The sequence below is a fragment of the Alligator mississippiensis genome, chromosome 16 (assembly GCF_030867095.1).
Source record: "Alligator mississippiensis isolate rAllMis1 chromosome 16, rAllMis1, whole genome shotgun sequence".
NCBI classification, from domain to species: domain Eukaryota; kingdom Metazoa; phylum Chordata; order Crocodylia; family Alligatoridae; genus Alligator; species Alligator mississippiensis.
In genome coordinates, this window is record NC_081839.1 from 18,168,463 (window position 1) to 18,195,788 (window position 27,326).

Here is a 27,326-nt window from a genome sequence, read left to right on the forward strand (position 1 = left end):
ATGAAGATCAGTGGCCAGTCCCGACCTGCCTTCCCCCAGCCCTGCTAAAGGGAGCCCCCAGCTGCCCCTGTGCCATTCGGGCCAAAGTCACGCAGTTCGTGCGGATTTCAGCGGAGAGAGTCCAGCCCCAGCACAGGCTGGAGGGGGGAGGGGAGGCCTGTGGCGGCCCCCCCTGCCCTGGTCTGGGGCTGCCATGCCTCACCAGGCACCCTGGTCACGGTCCCTCCAGCGCGTCCCCCAGCAGCGTCTCCCAGTTGCTCTGCCCATACAAGTATGAGCACCAGCTCAGTGCCACCAGCCCAGCTATGCAGCTCCCCCCGATGCCTCCTTCTCTTGCTGAAGGGGCAGGCGTCTACCCCTCCCATCCCCCCTGCCCTGATGCAGCCTTGGCACCCGGCTATCTTCCCCCATATCTGGCAGGTACCCATCCCCCCTACCCACACACACACAGTCCCCAAGTCCCGGACCTCCAACCCCCACTGATCATACACTTACCTGCATCTAGCCATTGGTGCTACTCCCAGGACCCTGCCTGGGTGCATGCAGGCCATGGGGATGTGTGTGCAGAGACACACGTGTGCCTGCTGCCTCCAGTCACCCAAGCAGTAACTTGCAGGCAGGCTGGAATGAAGGTTATGTGTCTGGGGAATGACAAGCTAGATGTGTGTGGAATTAAGGGCTAGCTCGGAAGAAGATGACAGTGGGAGAGATTGGGGGTGGAGGGGAAGAGGTGGGAGAGGTGGATTCTTTGCTAGTGAGCTTCCCTGGGAGTCAGGCAGCGTGGGATAGCTAGAATCTTCCTGCGAGCCCAGCTGTAAGTGTTCGGATTCAATGCTTGCAAGCATAATAAATATTGTTATAGCTTTTTGATGATAGTGTTAGAGCACGGGTGCTCAACCTGTGGTCCTTGGGCCAATTACAGCCTGTGGAGCTATGATATCTGCCCCATTGGGCTCCCCACAGTTGGGAAATTTGGCGGTTTCTCACCTGTCTAAACTCTTTCCTTTGGTGAGGCACCCCCCTCCCCGCCCATTGCCAATGGATTGGGTTCTTGTTATGCCCCTACCTTTCCTCCCTCCATGGGCTTCGATTGCGTACTGCTTGCATATGGATTGGGCACTGCCCATCCGTCTCACCGGACAAAAAGGTTGAGCACTCTTTGTTTAGAGTAGTGTTCTAACTGAGACAATCCAGGAAGTATGCAAAAGGAAAGGATTTTTTGGGTGTGGTGACTTTTATTGGACCAACTGCGTGGTTGGAATTAAGTTAGATAAGCTTTCAAATGCAAGATTCATAAATTAATAGATTCATAGATGCTAGGGTTGGAAGGGACCTCAACAGATCATTGAGTCCGACCCCCTGCCTAGGCAGGAAAGAGCGCTGGGGTCAGATGACCCCAGCCAGATGCCTATCCAGCCTTCTCTTAAAAACTCCCAAGGTAGAGGAGAGCACCACTTCCCCTGGAAGCGCATTCCAAATTTTGGCCACCCTTACCGTGAAGAAATTTTTCCTGATATCTAGCCTAAATCTGCTCTTTGTCAGTTTGTGACCGTTGTTCCTTGTTACCCCAAGAGGCGTCCTGGTGAACAGAGCATCTCCGGTTCCTTGCTGCACCCCCCCTAATGAATTTGTAGTTGGCCACAAGATCACCTCTCAGCCTTCTCTTGTGGAGGCTGAAGAGGTCCAGGTCCCTTAGTCTCTCCTCATAGGGCTTATGCTGTAAACCGTTAACCATATAAGTGGCTCTCCTCTGGACCCTCTTGAAGCTGTCCACATCCTTCTTAAAGTATGGTGCCCAAAACTGGACGCAGTACTCCATCTGGAGTCTGACCGGTGCTGCATAGAGGGGAAGTGTCACTTCCTTGGTTCTAGTTGTCATGCATCTGCTGATGCACGATAAAGTGCAGTTAGCTTTGCTGATGTTTTTGTCACACTGACGATTCATGCTCATCTTGGAGTCCACTAGGACTCCGAGATCCCTTTCCACTTCTGTGCTGCTGAGAGGGTCATTTCCTAGCCAATAGGTGTGCTGGATATTTTTACGTCCTAGGTGCAGTACTCTTCATTTGTCCTTGTACTGCGTCCTGTTGTGTTCAGCCTGCTTTTCCAACTTGTCCAGGTCTGCCTGCAGTCATTCCCTACCCTCCAGAGTGCTTACTTCACCCACAATTTAGTATCATCTGCAGACTTGGACAGAGGACACTTCACGCCCACATCCAAGTCACTGATGGAGACACTGAAGAGTACAGGTCTGAGGACTGAGCTCGGTGGGACCCCACTACCCAGATCCTCCCAGGTCAATACTGACCCGTCTACTACCACTCTCTGGTGTGACCCGCAAGCCAATTTGCCACCCACCAGACTGTGTAAACTTCTAAGTCACAGCCTCTTAATTTATTTACGAGAATGGGATGAGATACGGTATCGGAGGTCTTTCTAAAATCCCAAAAAACAACATTCACCTCTACTTCTGCATCAGCATTTTGTGACCTGGTTATAAAATGAAACCAGATTAGTCAGGCATGATCTACCTGCTACAGATCAATGCTGGTTGTCCTGCTTTATCAACGATTTGGACGACGGGGCGAAAAGCAATCTGTTCAAATTTGCTGATGATACTAAAATATGGGGAGAGGTGGGTACGTTAGCAGGGAGGGAGAGACTGCAGAAAGACCTGGATAGGTTGCAGGGGTGGGCTAACAAAAACAGGATGCGTTTCAATACTGACAAGTGCAGGGTGCTGCACTTGGGCAGTAGTAACCAGCAGCACACTTATAAGATGGGAAACTCCCTTCTTGAGAGCACGGAGGCAGAAAGGGATCTTGTAGTCATTATTGACTCCAAGATGAACATGGGCTGACAGTGCGAGGTACGGTCGGCGGGGCTAACCAGACTTTATCATGCAACCACAAGTGCATCTCAAGTAGGTCCAAGGAGGTGATCCTCCCCCTCTATGCAACACTGGTCAGGCCGCAGCTGGAGTACTGTGTCCAGTTCTGGGCACCCCACTTCAAGAGGGATGTGGACAACATGGAGAGGGTCCAGAGGAGGGCCACCCGCATGATCCGGGGTCAGCAGGGCAGAGCCTACAACAATAGGTTACGGGACCTGAACCTGTTCAGCCTTCACAAGAGAAGGCTGAGGGGGGACCTGGTGACTGTCTATAAACTCACTTGGGGGGACCAGAAGGGTTTGGGGGAGACCTTGTTTCCCCTAGCGCCCCCCCGGGATAACAAGGAATAACGGTCACAAGTTGTTGGAGAGTAGGTTTAGATTAGACACCCATAGGAACTACTTCACAGTCAGGGCGGCTAGGATCTGGAACCGACTTCCAAGGGAAGTGGTGCTGGCTCCTACCCTGGGGGTCTTTAAGAAGCGGCTTGATGCCTACCTGGCTGGGGTCATTTGAGCCCAGTTTTCTTCCTGCCCAAGAAGGGGGTCGGACTTGAAGATCTCCAAGGTCCCTTCTGACCCAACTTCTAGGATTCTACGATTATTTTTCCCGCTGGACCCTCACAAATATGATCCTTAATATTTTCAAAGACTTCCAAGGATGGAGGTGAGGCTGACTGGCCTATAATGACTTGTATCCTCTTTCCTCCCCTTCTTGAAAATGGGGACCACATTGGCCCTTTTCCAGTCCTCTGGGACCTGACCCGAGTGCCACGAGTGCTCAAACAGCCGTGCCAGTGGTTCTGCTATGACACCGGCAAATGCCTTTAGTACTCGCAGATGCAGCGCATCTGGGCCTGCTAACTTAAACACATCCAGTTCATCCAGGTGACTCTGCACCACGTCAGCATTGACAGTTGGTAGGCTGGTATCCCTCTGATCCCATCTAAGAACCTGTTAGGAGACTGATCTTGACCCTTGTTCAAGGACACTGAGGCAAAAAACTCATTGAATAGCTCAGCCTTGTCCCCCCTGTCTGTCACTAATTGCTCCTGTTTCTTCAGTAGGGGTCCTGTGCTGCCCTGCACCTTCCTTTTGCTCCCTACATACCTGACAATAGACTTCTTGTTGTCTTTAATTTGTGTTGCCAGCCTCAGCTCTGTAGTTGCTTTGGCCTTTCTAACTGCCACCCTGCAAGTGCGGGCCAAGTAGATACACTCCTCCTTGGTAGCTTCCTCCTGCTTTCACCACCTATATGCCTTCTTTTTTTTTTGCCCTTAGGCTCTTCTGGATGTCTGTGTTTAGCCAAGGAAGTTTTTTGGCCCCTTTCTCCCCTTTCCCTCGCACTGGGATCATCTCCCTCTGTGCCTGAAGGATCACTTCCTTTAGGAACGACCACCCTTCCTGGACTCCCATCTCGCCAATACTCCTCTCCTGCAGTGCATCGCTGGTTAAACTGAGCACACTGAAGTTAGCCTTCATAAAGTCAAGCACCTCCACCCTATTATTATCTTACCCACTCTACGCCGTATGATTAATTTGATTGAGTGGTGGTCACTGTCCCCAAGGTGACCACGAATCTGTAGTTCCCCTACCAGGTCATCCCCCATAGCCAACACCAAGTCCAGTGGGACCATATACTTCCTGTGTTAGGTGAACGGTTGGATTCGGCTGACTGCTCTTCCCAGCAGATGTCAGGGTAGTTTAGGTCCCCCATGACAACCATGTCCCTAGACTGTACGGCCTCTGAGAGCTGCCGCAAGCATTCCCAGTCTAGCTCTGCTCCTTGATGTGGTGGTCTGTAGCAGACCCCCCTCACCAGGTCCCTTTCCTCTTGACCTCCATGTGTCCTAACCCACAATGCTTTAACTTTCTCTTAAGACTCCCTTCTGTGCACTCACCTGAACACTGTCTGAAGCCAATGACGCTGATGCGCAGTTCAGACTCCTCCTGCTCTCCCCTCAACTAAATAGGGATGGGAGAAAACCCCTTCCCACTTCCCTACAGCTGACCCAGGTCACCTTATTGCTGCTGCTGGTTCCTTACCACCACACAGGAGCCAAGGGCACACACATGCTTGCTTCAGCATCCCAACTAAAAGTCAAATGTTCTCGGTGAGGCTTGAATTCACAACCTTGGCATCACTTCCCCAGGGCTGTTTTACAAGTATCACATGCATTTGTTTAAAGTAATTGTATCTCTGCTATTGGCTTTTGGATTTAATAAAGACATTTGAACTGAATTACTGACACGCTCAATCAAATTCTAACACAACATACAGGGCGCATCCACATATGTCACTATGGCAGCTTTACTGTGCTGTATGTGTGGCACATGATTATTTTTAGCCACTACTTCACCATAGTGGCACACTATACAAGGGGAGCGTGTTGCAATGGGGACGTAGCTGCTGTTTGCTTGTAGATGCCCATGGATGCTACATTGCCAATTTTGTTTCTTATACTGCTGTTTTTCCAAATGTTTCTAATCATAGAAAAGTAGGGTTGAAAGGGGTTCCAGTAACTCATCTAGTCCAACCCCTTGCTAAAAGCAGGACCATCCTTAATTTGATCATGCCAGAGGCTTGTCGAGCCGGGCCTTAAAATCCTCCAAGAGTCCACCACCCTCTAGATAAGCCGTCCCAGCACTTCACCAGTCTCTTAGTCAGAAAGTTTTTCCTAATGTCCAGCTTGTTCACATCTCTTCTGTAGTAGGGGACACAAAACTGAACACAGTACTCCACATGTAAGCTCACCAGTGCAGAATAGTGGGGAATAATGACTTCCCTCAGTGCTGACAACACTCCTACTAATGCAGCCCAGTATGCGGTTAGCCTTCTTGGCAACAAGCACACACTGTTGGCACCTATTCAGCTTATTGTCCACAGTAACCCCCAGGTCCTTTTCTGTGGAGCTGCTGCTTAGCCAGTTGGTCCTAAGCCTGTAGTGGTGCATGAGAATGTTCTGTCTTAAGTTCAGGACTTTGCACTTCTTCTGGAGCTTTGCCTTCTTCCCCTGCATGGCTGGTTTGGCGCCTGGCCATTCGTCCTTCCGTGGGACTGCCGTGGGGACAGGCACGCCCCCAACCTGCTGCTGTAGTGGGGCCTTGTCAAGCCCCTTGGGCTCAGGTTGAGGCTGACAAAGCCCCCTTTCTGCGCTGTCTTGGGGCTGGCATGCCCCCTGCCTCCCTCTGCACAGATGGATGGGGCCCTGGCATGCCTTTGTTTAGAGCAATGTTTGAGCACCCCGTGGTTTGAGCACCCGTTTGTTTAGAGTTATGTGCTACCTGTGATGATCCAGGAAGTATGCAAGAGTCAAGGATTTTTTGGGTGTGATCACTTTTATTGGACCAACTGAATGGTTGGAATTAAGTTAGACAATCTTTCAAACGCAAAACGTTCTTTGTCAGTGTTTTAGAGCAGTTGCTTAAAGCAGGTGTTGTCAACCTGGGGTATGCCTACCCCTGGAGGTAATTTGAAAGGTCCCAGGGAATATACAGGGGCGAGCGCAGATGTAGCACACCTGCTGCCTCACAGGAGCAGGGCCAGGGCGGAGCGAGAGCAGGGCCCACAGAAGCTGCACTGCTGCTGCTCTACCCCTCACTGTGCCCCTGCTCTGTGTCTGACCGCTCGCCACCCCCACCTGCTCCACATCCGGCTGCTCCCACCCCCCTGGGGGTACGCTTTTTAAAAAGGGGGCTGCCGGGGGTAGACTTACTAAAAGAAAGGTTGAAAACTACTGGCTTAAAGTCACTATACATCTGCTATTGGCTTTTGGATTTAATAAAAACATTTTAGCTGAGTTACTGACACACCCAATCAAACTCTAACACAACATGCAGTGTTGTTCTGGCTTTTGAAGACTTTGCCCAGAAACCTGTGCTTTTTTATTAATTGCTGATCATTTTACAGCTTTTAGAGAAAAAGGAAATTAGTTAAACTCTTTCTGAGTAGTAAGATACTCTTATGTTTATTAAAAGCTTAATGAAATTTGGGACAATAACGAAATAATACCTTTAAAATATTTTTTTAAAGTTATGATTTTATATTAGGGGCACACCAATAGAGATTTTTGGGGCCGATATCGATAGCTGATATTTAAGGAGGCATATTGGCTGATACCAATCTGGTTTCCGATACAGCTACCTCCAGCTGGTTAAGTCCGGTCTGGTGGAAGGGGAAGGGGAAGGAGAAGGAGAAGGGGAAGGGGCGTGGCGGGGGTGCAGATCAACACCGCCTGTGGTGAGGGAGGAGGCAGAGGGAGGTGCTGCCCAGGCGGGGTGGAGGGGACGGAGCCACAGCTCGTGATGGGGGGCCGGCTGTCACCGCTGCTTGCAACCCGGGAAGGCACCGAGGAGGACGTGCCCCCCTGGATCTGTGTGGGACGGGGCAGGCTGCAGCCAGGAACGCGTGGGGCTCTTCTCGGCAGGGGCTAGGCTTGGAGTGGGTGCTGGCAGTGCTGGGAGTATGCTGCATCCAGCCCAAATTTTGCCAGGGCTCTGCTTCCAGCGCCACGACCGCCAGCCACTCGGTGCAGCCCTGGCTCAACGCCCCACCTCCACCCACGCACCAGGAAAACCCGGGGCTGCACTGGGCTGCTGGCAGTGGTGGCACTGGGAGCACAGCGGTGGTGAAATTTGGGGTGGATGCAGCATCCTCCCAATGCCACCGGCACCCTCTCCGAGCCCAGCCTCCACTGAGAAGAGCTCCACGCAGCCCCGGCTGCAGCCCACCCTGTTGAAGGCAGCTCTCCACGCTGCCAGATGTGCTTCTTGCTTCCTGAGTGCTGTGCTGTGACTGCACACAGCACAGGCATTTATCAGCCAAATTGTCAGCCCCATTGGGCCGATATCCTATACAGACAGTTTTCTTTCTACTGGTACCGATCCGATATCAGACCAAGGTATCAGTGCACCTCTAGTTTATATGATCGCTCACAGTGCTGCTAAGTGGTGCATATCACAAGCTCTCTTATTGTACCTCTAGGCTTTCATATATGACTGCAAAGTTGCTAACTTTTCTTATATACAAAAAACTAGAACTCTGGGTTCCAAAATGATACCTTTTATTAGACCAACTGGAAAATGGCAAGAAAACTGTCCTTTTCTGCAGGCTTTCGGGATCAAAGTCCCTTCGTTAGGCTCTGGGAAAAGTGTAGATGGTACAAGATGGTAAAAAGTCCCCATAGGTAGGACAGAAACTTCATTTTTGCAGAGGGAGCTGAAGATGGAGGCTGTCCCTCTGGGTCCTTGAGAATGTCTTTGTGAGCTGTGCTGAGTAGCTCTTTGATGTGTAGGAACTTTTCTTATAACCTTTCAAGTAAAAACGCGAATTAAACAGACGCTTGGCTTGCATGTTAACACCCTGTTTGTCAAAGTTGTAGTTCTTGTGCTGCTCTTTCTCCAAATTTTCCTCATAAAGATTTTTCATAATCAGCTATTAATTAGTACTTTTGCTTTCAAGTAACAGTTCAAAAAAATCAAAATGTATTAGCTGAGAGACTGCTCATTTTCAAATAAGAACAAAAAATAATCTTGTATTTTAACTTTTTCCCCCTCCAGATATGTCAATTGACCAGTTTAATAGTGGATGGGATTCAGTTGTCCTTTTGGTGATACCAAACGTACATTAGGTTTGAGTGTAACCTCCTAAATACCTGTTGTGCTGTGCTCTTAATGAATAGCTCCACCAAGGTTTTGGTGTTAACATGCAAGACTATTTTATCAACCTTTGTTAATTATAGAGTTCTGAAATTGTGCTCTGTCATGATTGATATTTTCAAAACTGTACATTTATTATTGATGATGTACTAGCAGTAAGATGCACCGATAAAGATGTTTTGGGCCGATACCGATGGCTGATTGTAGACCATCCATATTGGATGATACTGATCCAATTGCCAATATGCAGCCTGGCAGCTTGGAGAACAGCATTTGGCTGGTAAGTCTGTGGGGGGGAAGGGGTGTTGGGAAGGAAAGAGGCATGGGGGCACAGATTGAGGTCCCCCGCAGTGAGAGAGGGAGTGGGGCTGAGGCAGGGGCAGGCACTGCCCAGCTGAAGTGGGGCAGGACGTGAGACGGAGCCGCAGCTCATCCGAGGGTAGCAGGGAGGGAAGGGGTGGCTCCCGCTCCTGCACGCGTCCCCAGGGCGGGCTTGTGTCCCCCGGATCTGTGTGCGGGGTGAGGGCAGGCTGCCGCCGGGGGCTCGGCTGGGCTGGGGCTGCGCTCAGGCCAGGTGAGAAGGACAGTGGCGGCAGCAGCAGCAGTGAAAGGGGTAGCTACAGGTGGGGGAGCTACAGCCACCCCATAATTTGCCATAGCCCCCCCTCCCAGCACTGCCGCCTGCCATGCCCAAACACAGCCACACTGGGAAGAGCTTGGTGCAGCTTCCAGCCCCCAGTGGCAGTGGCAGCATCAGCCCAAGGATGCAGCTAATGAGGGGTTTGGGCTGGTGAGACAATGCACTGAGTTATTAGCTCTTTTGAGGGACTCTGGCTGTTCTCAGTGCAGTTCTGACAAGTCTGGAGTATATGGTTATGCAAATTAATATTTTAATCAATCTTTTGAAGTGTCCAAGGAGCTGCTTCAAAATTATGGATATTTTCTGATGTGAAAAATATCTGTTAAACTATTTAACTTTTTAATTGTGAATTGAAGGTTGTGGTTACTATATATGTCCATTCTGATCTTTAAAAAAAATTAGAAACACAAAGTCTGTGAGAGACTTATTATGCCTGCTGGACTACCTGGGACTATGGGGGGCAATTAAGGAAGAGAGAGAATTAAAAAGAAATAAAACAACTTCTGCTCATCAGTTCTCATCCCAAAGGATGTCGAAGTTTTTGTTTCTCCTTTTAGATAATACGGAGGAGGTAAGTTTGGAGATTTTGGTGCCAGGAGATCAAGTGCTAGAATAAAGTGGTATATTAAAGACCGTTAAATCACTAGTACCACTAGTACCACATAGCATTCATTCAGGAGCTGTAAAGAATGAGATGACTGAGCTTGTCTTGCATTTAAAAGCTTGTCTAACTTGATCTTAACTACATAGTGGATCCAGTAAAAAATATCACCCTAAGAAACTCTTGCCTCTCTCCTAAGAAAAATACAGTCTCATTAAAATCACCTATTATAACAGAGGGTTGTAAACTATACCTTACTTTTAAAACAGGGCTGAATGGTGGTCCTGGCTGGCCCCACACACAGAATACGCGGCAGCCTACATCAATGACATCATATACTCGCCAACCTGGACGCACCACAAGCAAGCCCTCCGGGCCGTATTGTCGGAATTAAGGCGGGCCGGACTTACAGCAAACCCACGGAAATGCGCCTTAGCAAAAAGAGAGACCAAATACCTGGGATTCCTGGTGGGTAGAGGCACTATCAGACCCCTGGCCGATAAAGTCGAAACAGTGCGAAATTTCCCAGCCCCTCAAAATTGCCGTCAGCTCTGATCATTCCTGGGGCTGACCAACTATTACCGGAGGTTCGTGCCCCACTTCTCAGAACTGACGGCTCCCTTGACAGAAGCATTAAAGGGGAGGAAAAATGGGACAGTAAGGTGGACAGAGCACATGAAGCAATGCTTCAGGAAATTAAAACAGGCCCTCTGCGAGGATGTGATAATGCATACTCCTAACTTTGGGAAAACTTTCGTTTTGCAGACGGACGCCTCCGAAACAGCAGTGGGAGCCGTCCTCACGCAGGAGGAAAAAGGAATAGAAAGACCGATAGCATACGCCAGCCGCAAGTTGACACCGGCAGAAAAAAGGTACGCCACGATAGAACGGAAATGCCTGGCCATTTGGTGGGCCGTGGACCATTTCCGATATTATTTAATGGGCTGAGAATTCAAACTAATAACGGACCATGTCCCGCTCCAGTGGCTGAGCACAGCCAGGACCGATAATGCCCGGATCACCCCGTGGGCATTGGCCCTACAACCTTATAAGTTTCAAATAGTGTTCAGGCCTGGAAAGTCAAACGCCGTGGCGGATTTCCTGCCTAGGTGCAACAGCAGCGACTCGGATGAAACAATAAAACCGCAGACGTACAAGGCGGACAACTGCTCCGGTGTTCCCCTGAAAGGTAAAATAGGAACGCTCCGAGGCATCTTGAGGGGGGGGTTGTGTCCCAGGGAAGTGGGGGCACTGGGAGACCCCCGCGGCAGCCAAGGGGTCTGCTTACCTCCCGCAGGACCGGAGGAGCCAAAGAAACTCCACGCGCGGGTCGTCAGCCGGGCGTTTATCCGGCTGAGCGGCAGGGGCGGGGCACGCCGGCCGGGAGGAACAAAAGGCAGCCCCGCTGAGGCAGCGGGGCGGCTGAAGGGAGAGAGCTGGAGCGCGGAGCCCCAGCGAGCAGGGGATCAGCCGCCACCCGCAGAGTGCGGGACGCCGCCGCGTAGGGGCGGAGCAGGCTGCGAGCAGCGCAGCGGAGCACCCAGGAGCGAGACGACGAGGGGAGAAGTCAGCCCCATGAGTGGGGCAGCAGTCAGCGGGGAACCCGACACCCGAGGCAGCAGGAGGCGTTACAGCTGCGCCGAGAGTGGGGCCAGCTGTACCCTGCACTATGGAGCTGATGGCGCGGGTAACTGCGGCAGGGACTATTGGGGAAGCAGAGAGGACATCTGCATCCCAAGGAAGGAGGGACCAGGTCAGCATCCCCACTGGGAGAGGCATACCCGGTCCGAAGACCGCTGGTAGTGGCTAGGGGGACTGAGCCAAGAGAGGACGAGACGAGGACGGGTTAGAGGCCAGGATAGGAAGACCTGAGGTGGCGTATGGCCGGGGTGTAGGGGAGGACGGAGCCCCAAGAGTACCTGCGGAGAAGCGTGCCGGCACCGGGGAATACTCCAAGGGAAGACCCCCCACTGAAAGAGTCATCAAAGCCGTGGCAGGAGAGTTCTGGGGTCCCCCTTTATACCAGACGGGGTAAACCCTGGGGTGTACCAACGAAGCCCGGGTGTGCAAGATCTCGGGTCCGGGCGAAGGCAGCGCACGAACTCTTGATCGAACGGAGGCGGGTACAAAGAGCATGGCCCCTACTTGGCCTCTGCACTGCTTGCACCAGGAAGTTGTCTGCAACACTTTCCTGGTGTGCCTGCGCGCTGCTGTATTGCCTTCCCAGCAGATGTCAGGGGGATTGAAATCCCCCATGAGAACCGTAACCTGTGATTGGTAAATCCGCTCACTGTTTGAAGAAAGCCTCATCCACCACTTCCTGCTGGTCTGGTGGTCTGTAGCAGACACCCACCATGACATCACTCGTGTTGCTCTTCCCTCTGACCTGAACCCAGAGACTTCCTACAGACCTAGCTCCAGTTTCAGACCAGACCTTTGAGCCGTTGTACAGATACTTGTGCATGTGCAATTCCTCCTTCTCTCCTCCGCTGCCTGTCCTTCCTGAACAGTTTATATCCATCCATTGCAGTGCTCCAGTCATGCGAGCTGTCCCACCAAGTCTGTTATTCCAGTCTTGTCATGGTTCTGTGACTGCAAGGACTTCCAAGTCTTATTGCTTATTTCCCAAGCTTCATGCATGTGTGTACAGACACCTGAGGACCTAGCTGATTGCTCTGCTTTCTCAGGAAGAATGAGAGGCTTTCCTTTTGCCTCATGTTCTTGCACTTCCTCCAGGTCACCTGCTTCCCCACTTACCTCAGGGCTTTGGTCTCCATCCTCCAGCGCACAGAGTTTAAATTTTAAAGCCTTCCTCACTAGGTTAGTGAGCCCGTCTGCAAATATGTTGTTCCCTCTCTTCGTCCTGTGTCTCCCTAGCAATCCTTCTTGGAACAACTTCCCTTGGTTGAAGAAGCCAAAGCTCTGCTGGTGTCACTATCTGTGTTGCCATGCATTGATCTGCAAGATGCGTCTGCTTCCGATCAGGCCCTTCCCTTTGACCAGCAGTACTGAGGAGAACACCACCCGAGTCCCCTTCCTCTTCACCCTGGCACCCAGAGCCCTGTAGTCACTTTTGATCTGCTCAAGGTCGCCCCTGGCAGTATAACGGGTGCCGACATGGATGAGCAGCATGGAGATAGCCAGAGGGCTGGATGAGTGTGGGTAACTCCTCCGTGACCTCTCAGGTCCAGGCTCCAGGGAAGCAGCAGAGCTCCTGAGACAACAGGTCAGGCTGGCGGACGGACGCCTCCTTCCCCTAGAGGAGGGAGTCTCCAACCACCCCCACCCTTCACTTCCTCTTGGTGGCAGTGGTCTCGACCCTCCCTCTCTTGGAAAGGCTTGGCCTGGCCTCTGCCACCGATGGAACATGCTCCTCCTCTGCTGCTGGGGCTTCACGTCTCTTCTCCAGGCAAACCGCTGCAGGTGGGCGTGAATATTTCTCCTTGCTGCAAGAGGTCACAAGCTTTCAGCTTCTGCCTTCCTTGGCGTTCAAGTCCTCTTCCTTCTCTAGTGCCGCCCTTGGCAGTCTTGTCACCACAGTAGAAGTATCCTCAAGCATCAAATTGATGAAATTGTCATGGTGGAGGATGCTTTGGAGCCTCGCCACCTCCTCCTGTAGCTCTCTCGCCTGCTTCCCGAGGGGCACCACCTGAACGCGCGGCTCACATCACAGGCTCCCCCATCTCGCTGTCACTGAAAGGAACCTGCCAGCGGCAAACCCCGTGGGGTAGATGGTGAGCGCTCCTGCCTGGGTGGACACCTCACAGGTAGGAGCCCAGAGAGAGCTGGCAGTGGCAGTGGCTCGGGGATTTTGATGTCTTCCAGCTGTGTCGCTGGGTTTCTTAATTCGCTCCCTCTCTCTGCTCACCCGTCTTTCAACCAGACCTTTCCTAGCAAACTCCCTTGTAAACTGGCCTCTGTGCTGCTCCTTGGTCCCAAAAGCTTCCCTTTCCCCTGCTAACCCGCTTCCTCTCTCCAAGTTTACGGTGAAGGAAGGTGAGAGAGGTTTCCAGATAAATTACCTAGCAAACGCCGCCTCCAACTTCCCTCTCACTCTGGACTCCAGTTAAGCAAGGAGCACAAGAACTGGTCTAATTGCTGTGTTTTAGCGACTTACACTAAATAGATGTAGATTAGGTACTCTCAGTTAAAGAAAGGTCTTACATTAAAGGCTCCCCTTTAAAGAACGGGGGGCAAACTGACCTGTGAACTAACTTTAAAAAACATATTATTTGTATATATAAATAGATACATGTCTATATAACTGTACCTCTAACACAGTGGTTCCCAAACTGTAGGTCACGACCCCAAATGGGCTTGAAACATCAGCGGGATGGGGTGGCAGGGGTGGGGGGCTACGGGTGGGGAGTGAGGGGTCATGCTGAGGAATGGGGCCATAAATGGATCGTGCTGAGGAAGAGTTTGGGAAGCACTGCTCTGACAGCCTGCCTTGTGACTGCTATGGTTCGCTTGACAGTCCAAACCACACTTTTACAGTTACACCACTCTTAGTCTTGTTACAAAGACTGTACTGTGCAGTGTGCACACCTGTCACCATCACATTGAAACCTGCAAACTGACTTACGAACTGTTTGCAAACTGCCCCATTTGCTGCCCCTGGTCACGCAGAGTCTCCTTTTCTCCCCTCCTGGGCCTTGTTAAGACTTCTGTCAGACAGAGGTAGCAGTCCCCCAGCTTGCAGCACTCCCAGCTCCTTAGAGCACGTGCCCAGACATACAGGCAGCCCCAGCTCACGTTGCTTCCAGGAGTTCGGGTCAGGTGCCTGGCTCCTCTTCCCTCGTCTCCTTTGCCCTGTTTGCTGCCCCTGTTCACCTTGTTTCTCTCTACTGAGCCTTTCAATGTACCTCAGTCTAACGTTTATATTTAAATTCTCTTTTATTTAGAGCCCTTGCTTTCTGTAAGTGCCTTCGTTGCATCCCAAGAAGGAAAGCTGCTGCGTCATTGAACCAGGTAGTCTCCAGCGTGCCACCCTGCCCAGATTTCTTCCAAGGAAGGAATAGTGGATGTGATCTCTGCAAAAAGAAAGCTTGTCTGGTAAAGAGCACTTTTCCTCTTTCAGTAGCTTTTGACATTAAAGCAAAGAACTCTCAATACCATATTTTATGTACTTTTGAAAAATGGGCTGTTTACTTCGTTCTGTCTGTGCGGGATATGCAGATTGAGGACTGTACTGTGTTATACACAAACATCTGCAACCCTGGGTAGAGTATGTAATGATGTAAACGTTACAGTCCACGTGCTTGCACAGAGCATTGCATAGAAACTAGAAGAGTTTGTGCCAGAGCTAGGGGCACAGGAGTGGCTTTTTAAGAACTGTCCTTATGTCTGTTTCTTTTAGTTTGTAGAGGTTAAAACTTTCTGAAACATTATGCAAAGCTGAGGTATTGCACCCCTGCTAATACAGTATGTAAATATTCTCATTAAATTTGGGGGGCATATTTCACCATTTTGACATATAGCAGTGCTATAGTAGGGGCATCACAAAGAGCAATCTATACCTGCAGCAATGATGAAGCAGTTATATTTCAGACATAACATCATTCTTTGTAAAAATGGTCCTCACTCTCTCTAGGCTAAAACATCACGGCCACCTGTGAAGTCGGTTATGCTACAGTCAAAAATGCAGTTGAAAGGGATTTCTTCTTTCCTTTTATTTTTGTTAACTTACGGAGGAGGAAATAATTTCAGTTCGCTTTAGGAATCGGTCTTTCCTTTGCACCTGTTTTTCCTAAGTTAGTCCTTGGAACAATACCGGCTCAATTATAGTGAAGTAATATCATGCATTTTGAGCTTGGGGAATCCACAGACCGTGTAATTCTCTGGATTTCCTCCCCCTTCCTTGCATCCCACTTTTTGACAGTGTCTTTCTGCTGGAGCTATGCTGGAAAACCTTGCAAGCTTGCGTGTGCGTGTGTGTGCGCATGTATGTGTGTGTCCACACATGCTGCATGGAAAATCCTACACTTTGTTTAGTCTGCAGAACCTCTTCTGTTAGCTGATGCTCCAGGCTCCGCAAAGGTGCAGTGAGAGAGGAGCACTAGTAAGTACCTAAGGCAGAAAGCAAACAAGGGCTTTATCACTGGTCTTTAACTCCTATCAAAAGGGGAGTGAGGGAGAAGTCATTTAAACATGAGGCTTGAATGAAAATTAGCATGGATTAGTCACAGTTGTCCCAGGAGTCCTGTTATCTCAGGTCACAGGTACTTATGGTAGGGAGTGGGGTACTTTACCTCTAGGATCCCCAAATGAAAGACTCTTGAGGGAGCCAAGAGGGGGAGGAAGAGTCCTGGGTCTGTTTTTAGCCAAAGGGAATTACCCTTGAGGCATGGCAGGAGTAGTGTGTGTCTCCCTGTCTTTTCCCAGTGGATGAGCTCCTGGGCAGTTCATGCATGGAGGAAGGATGACTCTCTAGCCTGTTCCCCACAGGTAAACTGCAACAAATTGAACTGATTTGGAGAAACAAGTGGGTTATGTCTGAGCAGCTTCCTTGTTTGGTAGTCAGTTGGCTGAAGAGTGGTTGATGCTGATGTTACTTAATACTAAATTTACCCTTCTGTGGCCCCTGGCAGAGAGATCGGGGCATTCATCCTCCACTTTGCACAGGCTTGAGGGAACAACCTGGCTCCCATCTTAGTTTTGAAGAACTTCATTGCTGAAAAATCAAATGTGCACATGTTCCCTAAGGAACGTATCCATTCAAAGGCATGAAATATAAACGTATATTGTTACGTGCAAATGCTTTGCACAAGTACATTTGCTGGATGCTTTTGGTATGTTCTTCAAGCAAGTAGTGTCGTTAGCTGTTAAATTCTTGACTCCTCTGTTAGGCTTGGGACAGAAATTACACACAAGCTGGTCTAAGAGATTGGAAACAGGATCTGGAACACAACAGAAGGATGGTGCACGTAAGCCACTTTCAAGATTGCCGAAACGGGTTTAAGATAAGCCTGGATGGATGTAGTATTAGACTTTAACTGATTTAGATTAAATTGGTTTATTGTACTTCTGACCCAGACCCTCTCCAGATTCATATTAACACATAGTCCCCCAGCATCCCTGGACCTCTGCCAGCCTGCAAGGGAAAAACCACCTTTGCCCACGTTTTCCTCCATTAAAAGACAATCCACTCTTAAAGTTTGTTGATCCAGTTTTAAAGTTTGTTCGTGACCCTTTCATAGGCACTTGTGACCCCCTTTTGGGACACAACCCGCAAACTGAGAACCGCTGCGGTAGAGCAGCAGGGTCGGTCGCAGAGCGCGCTGCTGCGGAGCGGAGGGGCAGTGCCGCTCAACCCTGTGAGACGGATCCCACGTACCAGATCAGACCTCTTTGTGGGCCAGATGAAGCCTGTGGGCTGTAGATTGCCACCCCTCTTATAGCTCCTTTTCAGCTGGGGCTTTGTAGATGCTTCTGTTACGTTGTTTCTACATCGAAAGACTCATGCTACAGGGCAGGGTAGGCTTTCACCTCGTAGACTAAGTCAATCAGAGGTGCGTAAGCTTTTGTAAGCTAGCTCGCTTCACACCCCTTTCTTTTTCCTCCCTTCCCTACCCTTTGTTTTCCAGTAACTGCTCTCTGTTTAGAACCGCTGCTTCCTGAAACGTCTTGTTTGACAACAGAGCTGTCCAATTTCTGAGTGGCTGGGGCTGCAGCCCCCCTATCCGCATGCTGTAGGGGCTGCATGCCCACCAGAGCCGCATCCTGCACAAGCTGAAAGGGGTCTGCAGGACCTCCCCAGCCACAGACTCCCTTGCACCAGGACTGTGCCGCCCTGCCTTGGCCCTAGTGCAGAAGGGGTGGCGGGGGGAAGTGGGCACGCAGGAAGCAGATGCTGGGCTAGGGAAGGGGATTTTGGTGGCAGCAGCAGCAGCGAAGCGATGGGGCAAGCAGACTTGGGACTGGGAGTGTGGGAGCTGCACGCAGCCCACGGGCCGCCAGTTGGATGGCCGTAACTGTTTGGCTTTCTGTGGTTTACTCTCCTTATGTGCTGTCCCTATATTCATTTGAGTTCTCGTTGAGTTTTCCTTTTCTTACTCCTTTTTTGAAACATCTCCTAGGTTGATCCTGATGGTAAAACAAGCGTACCCGTTAAGATGACTGCGGGGAAAGTATCCTGTTTTCATCTACGCGGCCTGGTGAGTTCCACGGTTTACATTTGAAAAGTACCTCTTACAGCACATGTCCTTAGAGCTGATTTTTTCTATTATATGATAAGCTTCTCATGGCTTTTCCCTCCCCCGATACGTGTGAAGTGGGTCTAGACTTTTGGGGAGATCACATGTTTTTCTGTTGGCAAACCACAGGGCGGGTCAGCACTGCTATTTAGGACACCGTAACGTGCGACTTCTCAGAGCGTGTGACAAAGTGTTCCCGTTGACATTACACGGTATTTAGTATTCCCAGCCCCACAACCATCGCTAGTTGTGCCATTGCATTGCTGCTGCGGCTGTTGCATTTGTTAGCAGCAGCCCCTGAACTGACAAGCTCCACACGTCTTCAAGGCTCCCAGGAGGCAGTTTCCGGACTGGCATTATCACCGACCGACCACGCTGGGCATGGCTTACGGCGCTAGCAGTGCCGCGGTGCTTGCAGCGGGCATGCTGACAGCCTCTTATCCCACGGAGGGCTCCTGACGGTCGGTCCGTTCCCGCTGGGGATTTAACGAGCCCTTTGTTGGCAGCGCCTTCCAAGACGGGCAGTTTTCCTGTGCGGGGGCAGCCTCCCGCATCCGTCCCGCGTCTCCCTGGACAGAGCAGGGCCGGGCAGAAGCCACGCGCTGTGGTCCTGAGGAGAGCAGTGCCGGGGCAGGGTTCAAGTCAGGATGTTGTCATCACGCTGGGGCGTTTCTCCGCCTTCCTGCCGAGAGCATCTCGTCTCCGCTTCCTGTGCTCCAACAGCCAGCGCGGAGGCGAGAGAGGCAGGGAGGCGGTGAGGGGATGGGAACATGAGCAAGGCAGATGCCAGTGCTGTGGGCCCCACGGGGGGGGGGTGGGCGGCGTTGCCGCAGGGATTTTTCCCTGGGGCCGGAGGCTGCTTGTGACAGTGGAGGGAGCGGGGCTCTCATCTGACGGTCGGGTGCGAGCACGCTGGAACGATTCAAACGAGGCAAAGCACAGGCTCTGCGCCCCAAACTGGAAAGGTGTCGCTGCATTCGAGTTGTTCTCGGTTCGTTCCTGCGCAGCGTTGAACCGTGTTCACGCTCGGTGACAAAGCTCGTTCACCCTGCGTGATGAAGTACGTTTACACACAACAGTGAAGCACGTGGACACACAACGAAGTGTGTGCACACAAACAGCGAAGCCTGTTCACGCGCAGCAGCGAGCGGTCTAACTGTTGTTATGCGTGAGCTCGCTGAGAGCAACCGAGATGAAGCAGAGGAGAGGCCCCACACGCCAAACTGGAAAGGTTTTGCTCTGGTTCAATCCTCAGCTCGTTCACAGGCAGCAGTTAAAGTGTGTTCACACTCAATGATGAACACTGAACTCTGACTCAAGGACAGAAGCCCAGGGGCGTGGAGGTCTGAGTGAGTACCCCGTCCCAGGGACCCCGTGGCCAAGGCCAACACTGTATGGTGTCAGAAGTGACCTGTCAGAGTAGGCAGACCAAAGGCTCTCTGCAGAAGCAAGCTTGCATACAGTTGAGCAGAAGCAAAGCTGCCATAGCACTTTGCAAAAGCAAAGCAAACCACCGGTGCAGTTTGCTCCACAGGAGGGCCATCAAGCTGCAAAAGGGCAAAGTTTGCAAACGATGCGGAAGCACACGCAAGCCTAGATCCTGCCCAGCTTTTGGAGAAACCTGTTACAAATGCTCTGGAGCGAACCACTTTGCAGAAATGTGCAAATCAAAGGGAGAGGCTCCAAAATCCGCAAAAGGAGTCAGTACCCTCTACATGGGCGCAGTGTCTGCCAAGCAGCACTCACCGACCGTTGATAAGCAGAGTGCCTGCGATAGCGCAGGTACAGCACAGGAGTTTTGATACGTTACAGTCTGCCTGGCCACTGACTCCCCAGCCCAGCCCAGCCCAGCCCAGCCCCTGGCTTCTTGACTTTTCATCCCATCCAGGAAGAGCACACACCAAGTGCTGAAACCTCCCTAGCCTGACGAAGGGTTTTTGAACCCGAAAGCTTGCTTAATAACTATTCTCCAACTATTTGGGTTGGTCTAATACAAGATATCAAATTCACCCAAGGAACCTTGTCTGCCTATGTCCTTAGCCCAACACGGCTACAACCTACACCCCTGGTATAGCACAGTGATGACCGCTGGCTTGCCAGCTTATTTGAAGTTAGATACTGGAGCGGAGGCAAACGCTATTCCGGTAGCTGTAGCAAAGGCTTTGCAGGGAAAACTGCAAGGCTCAAACTCATGTTACATTAGTCACATTTGGCGGTGCACCCATGAAACCAAAAGGTGCAGGCATTGCAGGCTGCAAATCTGGTGCTAATGAATCTGATGTACCTTTCTACCTAACCGACGATAGCGACCCATCAGTACCTGGTAGGGTGGCTTGCACCACGTTAGACCTCATCAGACGAGTCCACGGAATGGCCCCGGCAATACCCGCAACCAAGGCGGACCTTCTCAAACTATGTCCGGACGTTTTAAAAGGGGTGGGCCAATTTCCCGGTACCTACCATATCTGTGTCGACCCGGCAGTACCACCAGCGGTGCACGGGTGTAGAAAAATTCCCTGTGCAACCCTAGGCACGTAGAAGACTGCCCTCGAAACGCTGGAAGCTGTGAGAGTCCTTACGAAGGTGACTAAGCCCACACACCCTGGGTCAATAGCCTCGTGATCGCACAAAAGAAGGATGGCTCGCTACCGCTTGGTTTATACCCGCGAGACCTCAACGAGGCAGTGTCAAGGCAGCCCGTCAGTTTCCTGGGCGGACTATCAGCCGGGAGCCCGTCCCAGGAAACGGTTTGGCTGTGCCAGGCTGCCAGCTGATAGTCCGCCCAGATGCCACTAACTACAGGGGTCTGAATAAAGAACTGGGATTTGGGCTGGGATTAGAGATGACACGGTTTGGCTGTGCCAGGCCCTGAACTGGCAGCTCCTGCAAATACTGTCCTAAGTATATGGGCTTGAATAAGGAACTGGGTTTTGGGCTGGGTTGACGACAGGAAATCCTCTTTGGGCCACCCCACACCTCTGTGGCACTGGGTACTATCCCATACCCCCCAACCAGAGTCTTGCCTGGCCCAAAGTGCAGTTTTTGCATGCCAAGCTGCCAACTGACAGCCCCCCATGCCCACTGTACTCAGTACATGGACCCAAATAAGGACCTGGTTTTGGACTGGGGTTATGGCTGGAAATACTGTTTGGGCCAGTTCCCCCATCCCCACTGTACTAAGTAGACAGGCTCAAGGAAGGAATTTCTCATGGGCTGGGATTAGAGATGGAAATCCTTCTTGGGCCACCCCACGCCATGTCTCTATGGCACCGGGGGACTCTCCCTGACACCACTGACCAGTCTGGCCCGGACCAGAGCGTGGTTTCTTCCTGCCAGGCTGCCAACTAACACCCCCCATTCCCATGGTACTAAGTATACACGTTTGACTAAGAACCGGGCATTTAGGCTGAGATTACAGATTGAATTGATGACCAGTGTCTTGCCTCGCCCAGATGGTGTGGGGTGGCCCAAAATGGATTTCCAGCCATGATCCCAGCTGTTACCAGATTTGCCTGTCACTTTGGGGTGTGCTCATTTATTAGGGGTACATTTCTAGGGTCTCTGCAATTCTATCAATGTGCTGCTTGTGTTACCTGTGTTTCTGTACGGAGCTGTATCTCTCTTCTGCAAGCGCTTACCCCCGATGGAGCTATCTTGTAGGACTCCATTTCAGTGGGGCCGGGTTCCTCCAGCCACTAAATCAGTCAAATGTGCACGCACGCACACACACACACACACACACACACTCACTCGCTCACTCACTCTCTCTAACATGACACGCCTGACCCGGCCGGGTTTGTCAGCATGTACAGGCTGACACCTTCATGTGCCAGGAATCAGTTCATTAAGGTAACACTACACTGCAGTCAGACACCAGCACACAGTGAACAGAATCCCTCTGAATCCGGCTGGGTGTCCAGCTGACACCCTCATGGGCCAGCTTTCAGTTCATTAGGGCACGCCTGAGCCAAACTGGGTCCATCAGCCTATACAAGCTGATCCTCTTATATGTCTCAAACTCAGCACGTCCCAATCTTTTGCCCTAACTGTCCTAGTAGTGCTAGCCTCTTGATGAGCGGACCCCGCAGTATTTCTGGGCTTCACAGGGATCTTTGGCTTAGGTAAAAGAAGCGTTGCTGCAGAGCAAGTGGGGAAGGGAAGTAGAGAAGGAAAAATACACCTGGTTACCACCAGTTTGACTATAAAAGTTATTTATTGTGAAGCATATGAAATTTATAGTGGTACTAGTAGTAAGAGGCATGCAAGGGAAAACAAACAAAACAATTACAATATTATCCTGGCTTAATTGAGTATTTGGGGAAACTTAGCTGAAGCTTGTGCGGGCCGGGAGCGGTCCGAGGCCCTCGGGGGCACGCAGCGGGCTGTGGCCAGCAGCCCGGACACGCCGGGTCGGGGAATGCAGGCGGCGTGCTAGAATTAGGCACGGAAGCTTAGTGGTTAATTAAGATTATTTTACTTACACCGAAGATGGTCGCGGTGCAGGCAGGAAAACTTGCTTGAGTTGTGGTTACAGACAGAAAAGAAGAGAGGCGGACTAGAGTTCCTTCCACGCGAACCTTCTAGCCCAATCCGGTTGAAGGCTCTAAACCCGCGAGCCCGTCATGTAGACTGTCTGAAGAGGCTTCATCTTTTGTTAAGTGCACTGAAGGCGTCTGTCTTGGGGCAGTGGATTGTTCTTGGTGCTGTGTATTGAGCTGGTCCCTGAGGGAATCATGATTAATTGGTAACTGGTAGCAGCCAGGCCTGCGGTGATCCCAGGTCCTGTGCCTCAAAACAGACGCAGTTGCACGAGCACCCATGTCACAAGTTTTGCCTGTCAGCAGCCAGAGGTGCAGGCCCCCGAGCCCAGAAGCCCTGCACCAATCTCCTTGACAGCTGGCAGGCCTCGTGGCCGCAGCAGGGGCCACCATCGCTGCAGTTTTCAGCCCGCTGCACCTTAACACACACGGTCATCTATGTCACGAGTTTTGCCTGTCAGCAGCTCGAGGTGCAGTTCCCCCCAAAACCCTGCACCAATCGTCTTGAAGCTTGGCAGGCTTCATGGCCTCGGCAAAGCTACCGCCCCTGCAGTTTTCACCCCATGGAAAGCTGTCTGTGCACCAGGCATGGCAGGATCGGCGCTGGGACAGTTGGCTGTGCTGGTCTCAGAGAATGGGAGAGCTTTGCATCTCCCTGGGTGATTATAGGATCATATTTCTGAAGACACATGTACTTTTGGGGCATCCAGAAGCAAAGACACACATTTTAATGGGATGGAAAGTGGGTCAAACCTGTTTCAAAGGGAGTGTAGAGAGAATGTCTGATCTTATGGGGAAGGGATGTTGACTGTCAGCACGAAGACTTCTTACATGAGCTCTGTACAATGGGAAACAGCAACGGAGAAGAGGTGGTGGGAGGTAGCCAGCAAAGTCAGTGACATTTAGGAGGCAGCAGTGCAGTATTGGACGTACCAAGTAGTTATTTCATCTCAGCGAGCAATTTTAATTCATTTTCAGCAAAATCTTAAAATCTTGAGGACCTGGACTTCTTCAGCTGTGACATCACAAACCTGAAGGATTACAGGGAAAGGATTTTTGAGCTGCTTCAGGAGATCACCTACCTGGATTGATTTGATCAGGAAGGTAATGAGGCCCCCAACTCAGAAGATGAAGATGATGAGGGTGACTTCTCTAAACATGCAGTCATTAGTTATGCCATTCAGTCAGTATCTAAATATAAAATTCAGACTAAAGTGACTGTGGAACTGCCGGACCACAAATCAGCTACGTGTGTCAGGTGAAGGCCAGTATCACATACTGCTCCTATTGGGTAATGCGGGGGGGTGGGCAATGCACTAGCAAAGAGAGTAGTCATGGAGAGCTGCACTTAGGAAAACATGAGTACACATCTTTACACTGAGATATAACTATATAAAAGCAGTTATTTTATTGCTGGTAGCAAAAGCTGCTTTTTTTTTTGTACCCATCAACTCATATTTGATGCTGTGGCACATTCAGTTCTGTGTTTTCTCTTCCTATAGAAAGAGGAAAAAGAGGGATGTTACTTCTAGTCCTGTCTTTTTTTAAAGATTTCTGGAGAAGGTTTTGTAGCTGAATTGAGTCAGATTTCAGAAGCTCATTTAAGATGAGTTTACAAACAAGCCTTTGAGGTTTAAGCAAAGCTGTAAGGAATTAATTTACCTGCCTTTCAGAAGGGGATGAGGAGGATGAAGCAGATGAAGATGAAGCTGGTCCACCAGGAGAGTACAAACAAGATGAAGATGGTGGAGGTTCAGATTTGGGGGAGGGGGAAAAGGAGGAAGAAGCTGGCCTTTCGTACCTGATGATGGACAAGATCCAGGTAGGACTTACCCTATTCTACTGTAAGGCTCAGGATTTTCTTGATACTATCTAGCTATAAACGTGTAATATTTTAAACGTGTATAAGCATAATCATGTAAATCCAGTATCATATGTGAGCGATAGAGTACTTTAGAGAGAGACCTTTTACTATCAAAGAAGTGCGTTACAGTAGGGGAACCACCGCTCTTTGGTATTCTCCGTTACCTTGCTCAACATGAAATGCTGCAAGATTCATTACTTCACGGCCTTGTAGAATTAGTGTCATTCTGCACCAGATCACCAAGTCCGATTTGGAGGAGAACATGGCCGAAACAAATCCAGCTGCTCTACCAGGATGCTCACAAGTGCCTGGGGCACTTCAGCCTTGAGAGCCATGCCCTCACCATGCAGATCTGCAGGTTGTCAGGTGTGGGGCTGGGGCTTCCAGGCAGGGGGGAGAGGGTGAGTATGGAGGAGCTAGGGCCTGAGGGTGTAGGGAGCTGATCAGGATGTGAGGGCTGAGGCAAAGGGGAGAGAGGCTGGGAATCCAGGAGTGAGGGCTGGCCACTGAGGAAGAAGTCAGGGAGAGGCTGGAGCTGTGGCCCTGGGAGTGCCGTGGGTCTGGCTATGCAGGGGAGAGCTGGGGCAGGGAGTGGAGACTTGCCCTGGGTGGGAGCGCATTGCCCTTGCCCTGGGTAGGAGCACAGGACCTTGAGCTCCTCTTAGTGGAGGGAGGTGGGTGGGAAGTTGGATCCTGGCATTTTGGGGAAGGAGAAGGGATTGGACGCTCCTTTCACCCCACTTATCTCAGGGGCCTTTTCTTTCCTAGCCAGGGGGGCAGAAAACCCATGTGATGTTTGCTGAGCTGACCTGCAGGGAGCCTGATGGACCCAGGGAATGGGAACGGGGCTGTGTCGGGTTTGCTGCTCTGGGAAGGAAGCAAGTTAGAGCAGAGCAGGCGTGAGGACCAGGACTTGCAGGTTGTGCCCTGCTCTGGCTCTTCGAAAGGAGTGCTGTCCAGCATGCCATAGTGAGGGGCATGGTTTGGGAGGACTCCTGGGTCCTGTTTCTAGCTGAGGGAAGGAGGGCAGGGGGTGGGAGGAAGGCTCTGTGGCTCAGGACTCGTGGCTTCTTTTTGGGATCTGTCACTTCCCCAGAATGAACCCACAAATGATCTGTGCATTGAATCAATTGATCCCTTGGGTGATGCTGTCAGCACGTACATGGAGGTGAGTGGAAGCAGTGCGGTGGGAGGTGTCCACTGCCCTGATCAGAGGAGGCCAGGGTTGGGGGAATACTGGGCCCATGGATCGGATTGAAGGGTGGATGGCGATACTGGGCTGGGGTGGCCTCATGGGTCCCATCTGTCAGGCAGAGGAAGGTAGTAATAGGTGCATGGGTCAGAGCTAGGCTAGCATGGGGCTGCAGGGAAGCAGAAGGGTTACTTGGCTGGGGGTGGACCCGTGGGTCCCACGGGAGGGTTTGTATACTACAAGCAGGGCCCTCCTGCCAGGGTCCCCGTTGGGTCCCAGTCGTGCCCTTCCCTGCCCAGCCCTGTCCTGGCAGTGGCTGATGGGGAAAACGTGGGGTCTTTCCATTCTCCTTCAGTATGGAAATGACCTCTGCTTTGCCTCCCAGCCCGCTCATGCTTTGCCTCCTGTCTCTTCACAGCGGTTATCAATGTGAGCCATGATGCACGACTGATCACGCAGACCAGCTGCCAGCTCTGGGTGGTGGAGGAGCAGTCCATCAGCCAGATCAACGGTGACTTCGACTGCAAACGGGAGGTGCTGGAGGCCTCGGGCCAGGTCAGCATTAACTGGCCCCGGGAGTGACCTTGCTGTGGGGAGGCTCCTCGAGGACCTGCCCATCCCCTCTCAGAGACCTGCCTGCACAGCTTCACGTGCACCCACACCCAAAGGCCTCCGTGTAGAGGGGGCAGGGTCACAGGCATGGTTGTGGGTTGAACTTTGAAGATGTGGGGTAGGGGCCTAATGCAAGACATGTTTATTTTCAGAGCTGTTCTTCTACACCTGCTGCTTTCCCAGGAGAGAGAGACTTAATTTATATGAATGGGAGGGAGGGGGTTGTACTGGAATGGTCTGTTTTAGGCAGGAGTGAGGGCTGTCCTTGTCCCATTGCTGGGTTCCCTGCCCCCCAGTCTGGAGAATGACGTGAGCCTTGTTTTGCATCCACCCAAGAAGATTATATTAAAATATAATAAAGGAAAAGTGGCTCGTGATGGGTTTTATTCTGAAGGGGTAGGAGTGGGGCTTCACAGTACTGGCAGGAGGGACACCCCTGAGATTGCAGTGGACAGACAGACTGGGCTGAGGCATGGGGATGGAAAGAGCTTCCCTGTAAGACACATGGCTTGTCCCATCATAGACAATGATGGCTGAAAGGGACCTCAAGAGGTCACCTGGGCTAGTCCAACCCCCTGCTTAGAACAGGCCCACCCACAGCTATATCACCCCAGCCAAAGCTTTCTCTACCAAGGCCTTAACCTCCAAGGATGTAGATCCCACAGCCTCTCTGGTTAACCTATTCTAGTGTTTTACTACTCTCCATGTGAGGAGGCAAGGCCCTACCGGGGCTTGCCTGATCCCCAAATCTGATCTGAGAAGTTGGCCAAGTGTCTCTTGGAAGAACAAATGCTAAATAGGATTGTGAGGGAGAAGCCTCGAGTGTCAAACACAAGCCTGGAGAGCACCTCCTGCAGCTCCCTGCTAAGCCTTGCACCGGGGCAGAAATTGCGGCCCCCATAGTGACAGAGGGAGGGAGCTGGGCAGGGCTGGGGCTGCTGCCCAGCCAGGGCTGTGTGTGGCCCCAGTCGGAGCAGGATGGAGCCCGGGGGCAGGGGGGCTGCAGGGGGACTGGTTCCCTGCTGCTGAATGCACTCCTGGGGAAGACGTGGGAGGCACGTGCCTTCCAGATTTGTGCATAGGGTGGGTGTGGATGCAGGCTGGAGCTGACTCCCCGCCTTGCTGCCCTCTCCC

General features: G+C 51.4%; 1 protein-coding gene across 12 annotated transcripts in view; it reads left to right on the forward strand.

Moving 5' to 3' along the window:
- Positions 1 to 26,558, forward strand: part of LOC109281530 (uncharacterized) — a 29,182-nt gene extending 2,624 nt beyond the window's left edge. Inside the window, exons 1-8 of one of the 12 annotated variants that reach the window (XR_009458059.1) lie at positions 7,572 to 8,830; positions 10,061 to 10,259; positions 10,557 to 10,663; positions 14,696 to 14,846; positions 16,640 to 16,717; positions 17,870 to 17,947; positions 23,503 to 23,628; positions 24,198 to 26,558. Coding sequence is in view for 4 of the 12 variants with exons in the window: in XM_059720073.1 (XP_059576056.1) it covers positions 8,772 to 8,830; positions 10,061 to 10,259; positions 10,557 to 10,663; positions 10,901 to 10,980; positions 11,089 to 11,594 (951 nt within the window). In the remaining 8 variants the exon portion in view is untranslated. The other 11 variants (XR_009458058.1, XR_009458057.1, XM_059720075.1 and 8 more) reach the window with 11 other exon arrangements.
- Positions 26,559 to 27,326: the final 768 nt, after the last annotated feature.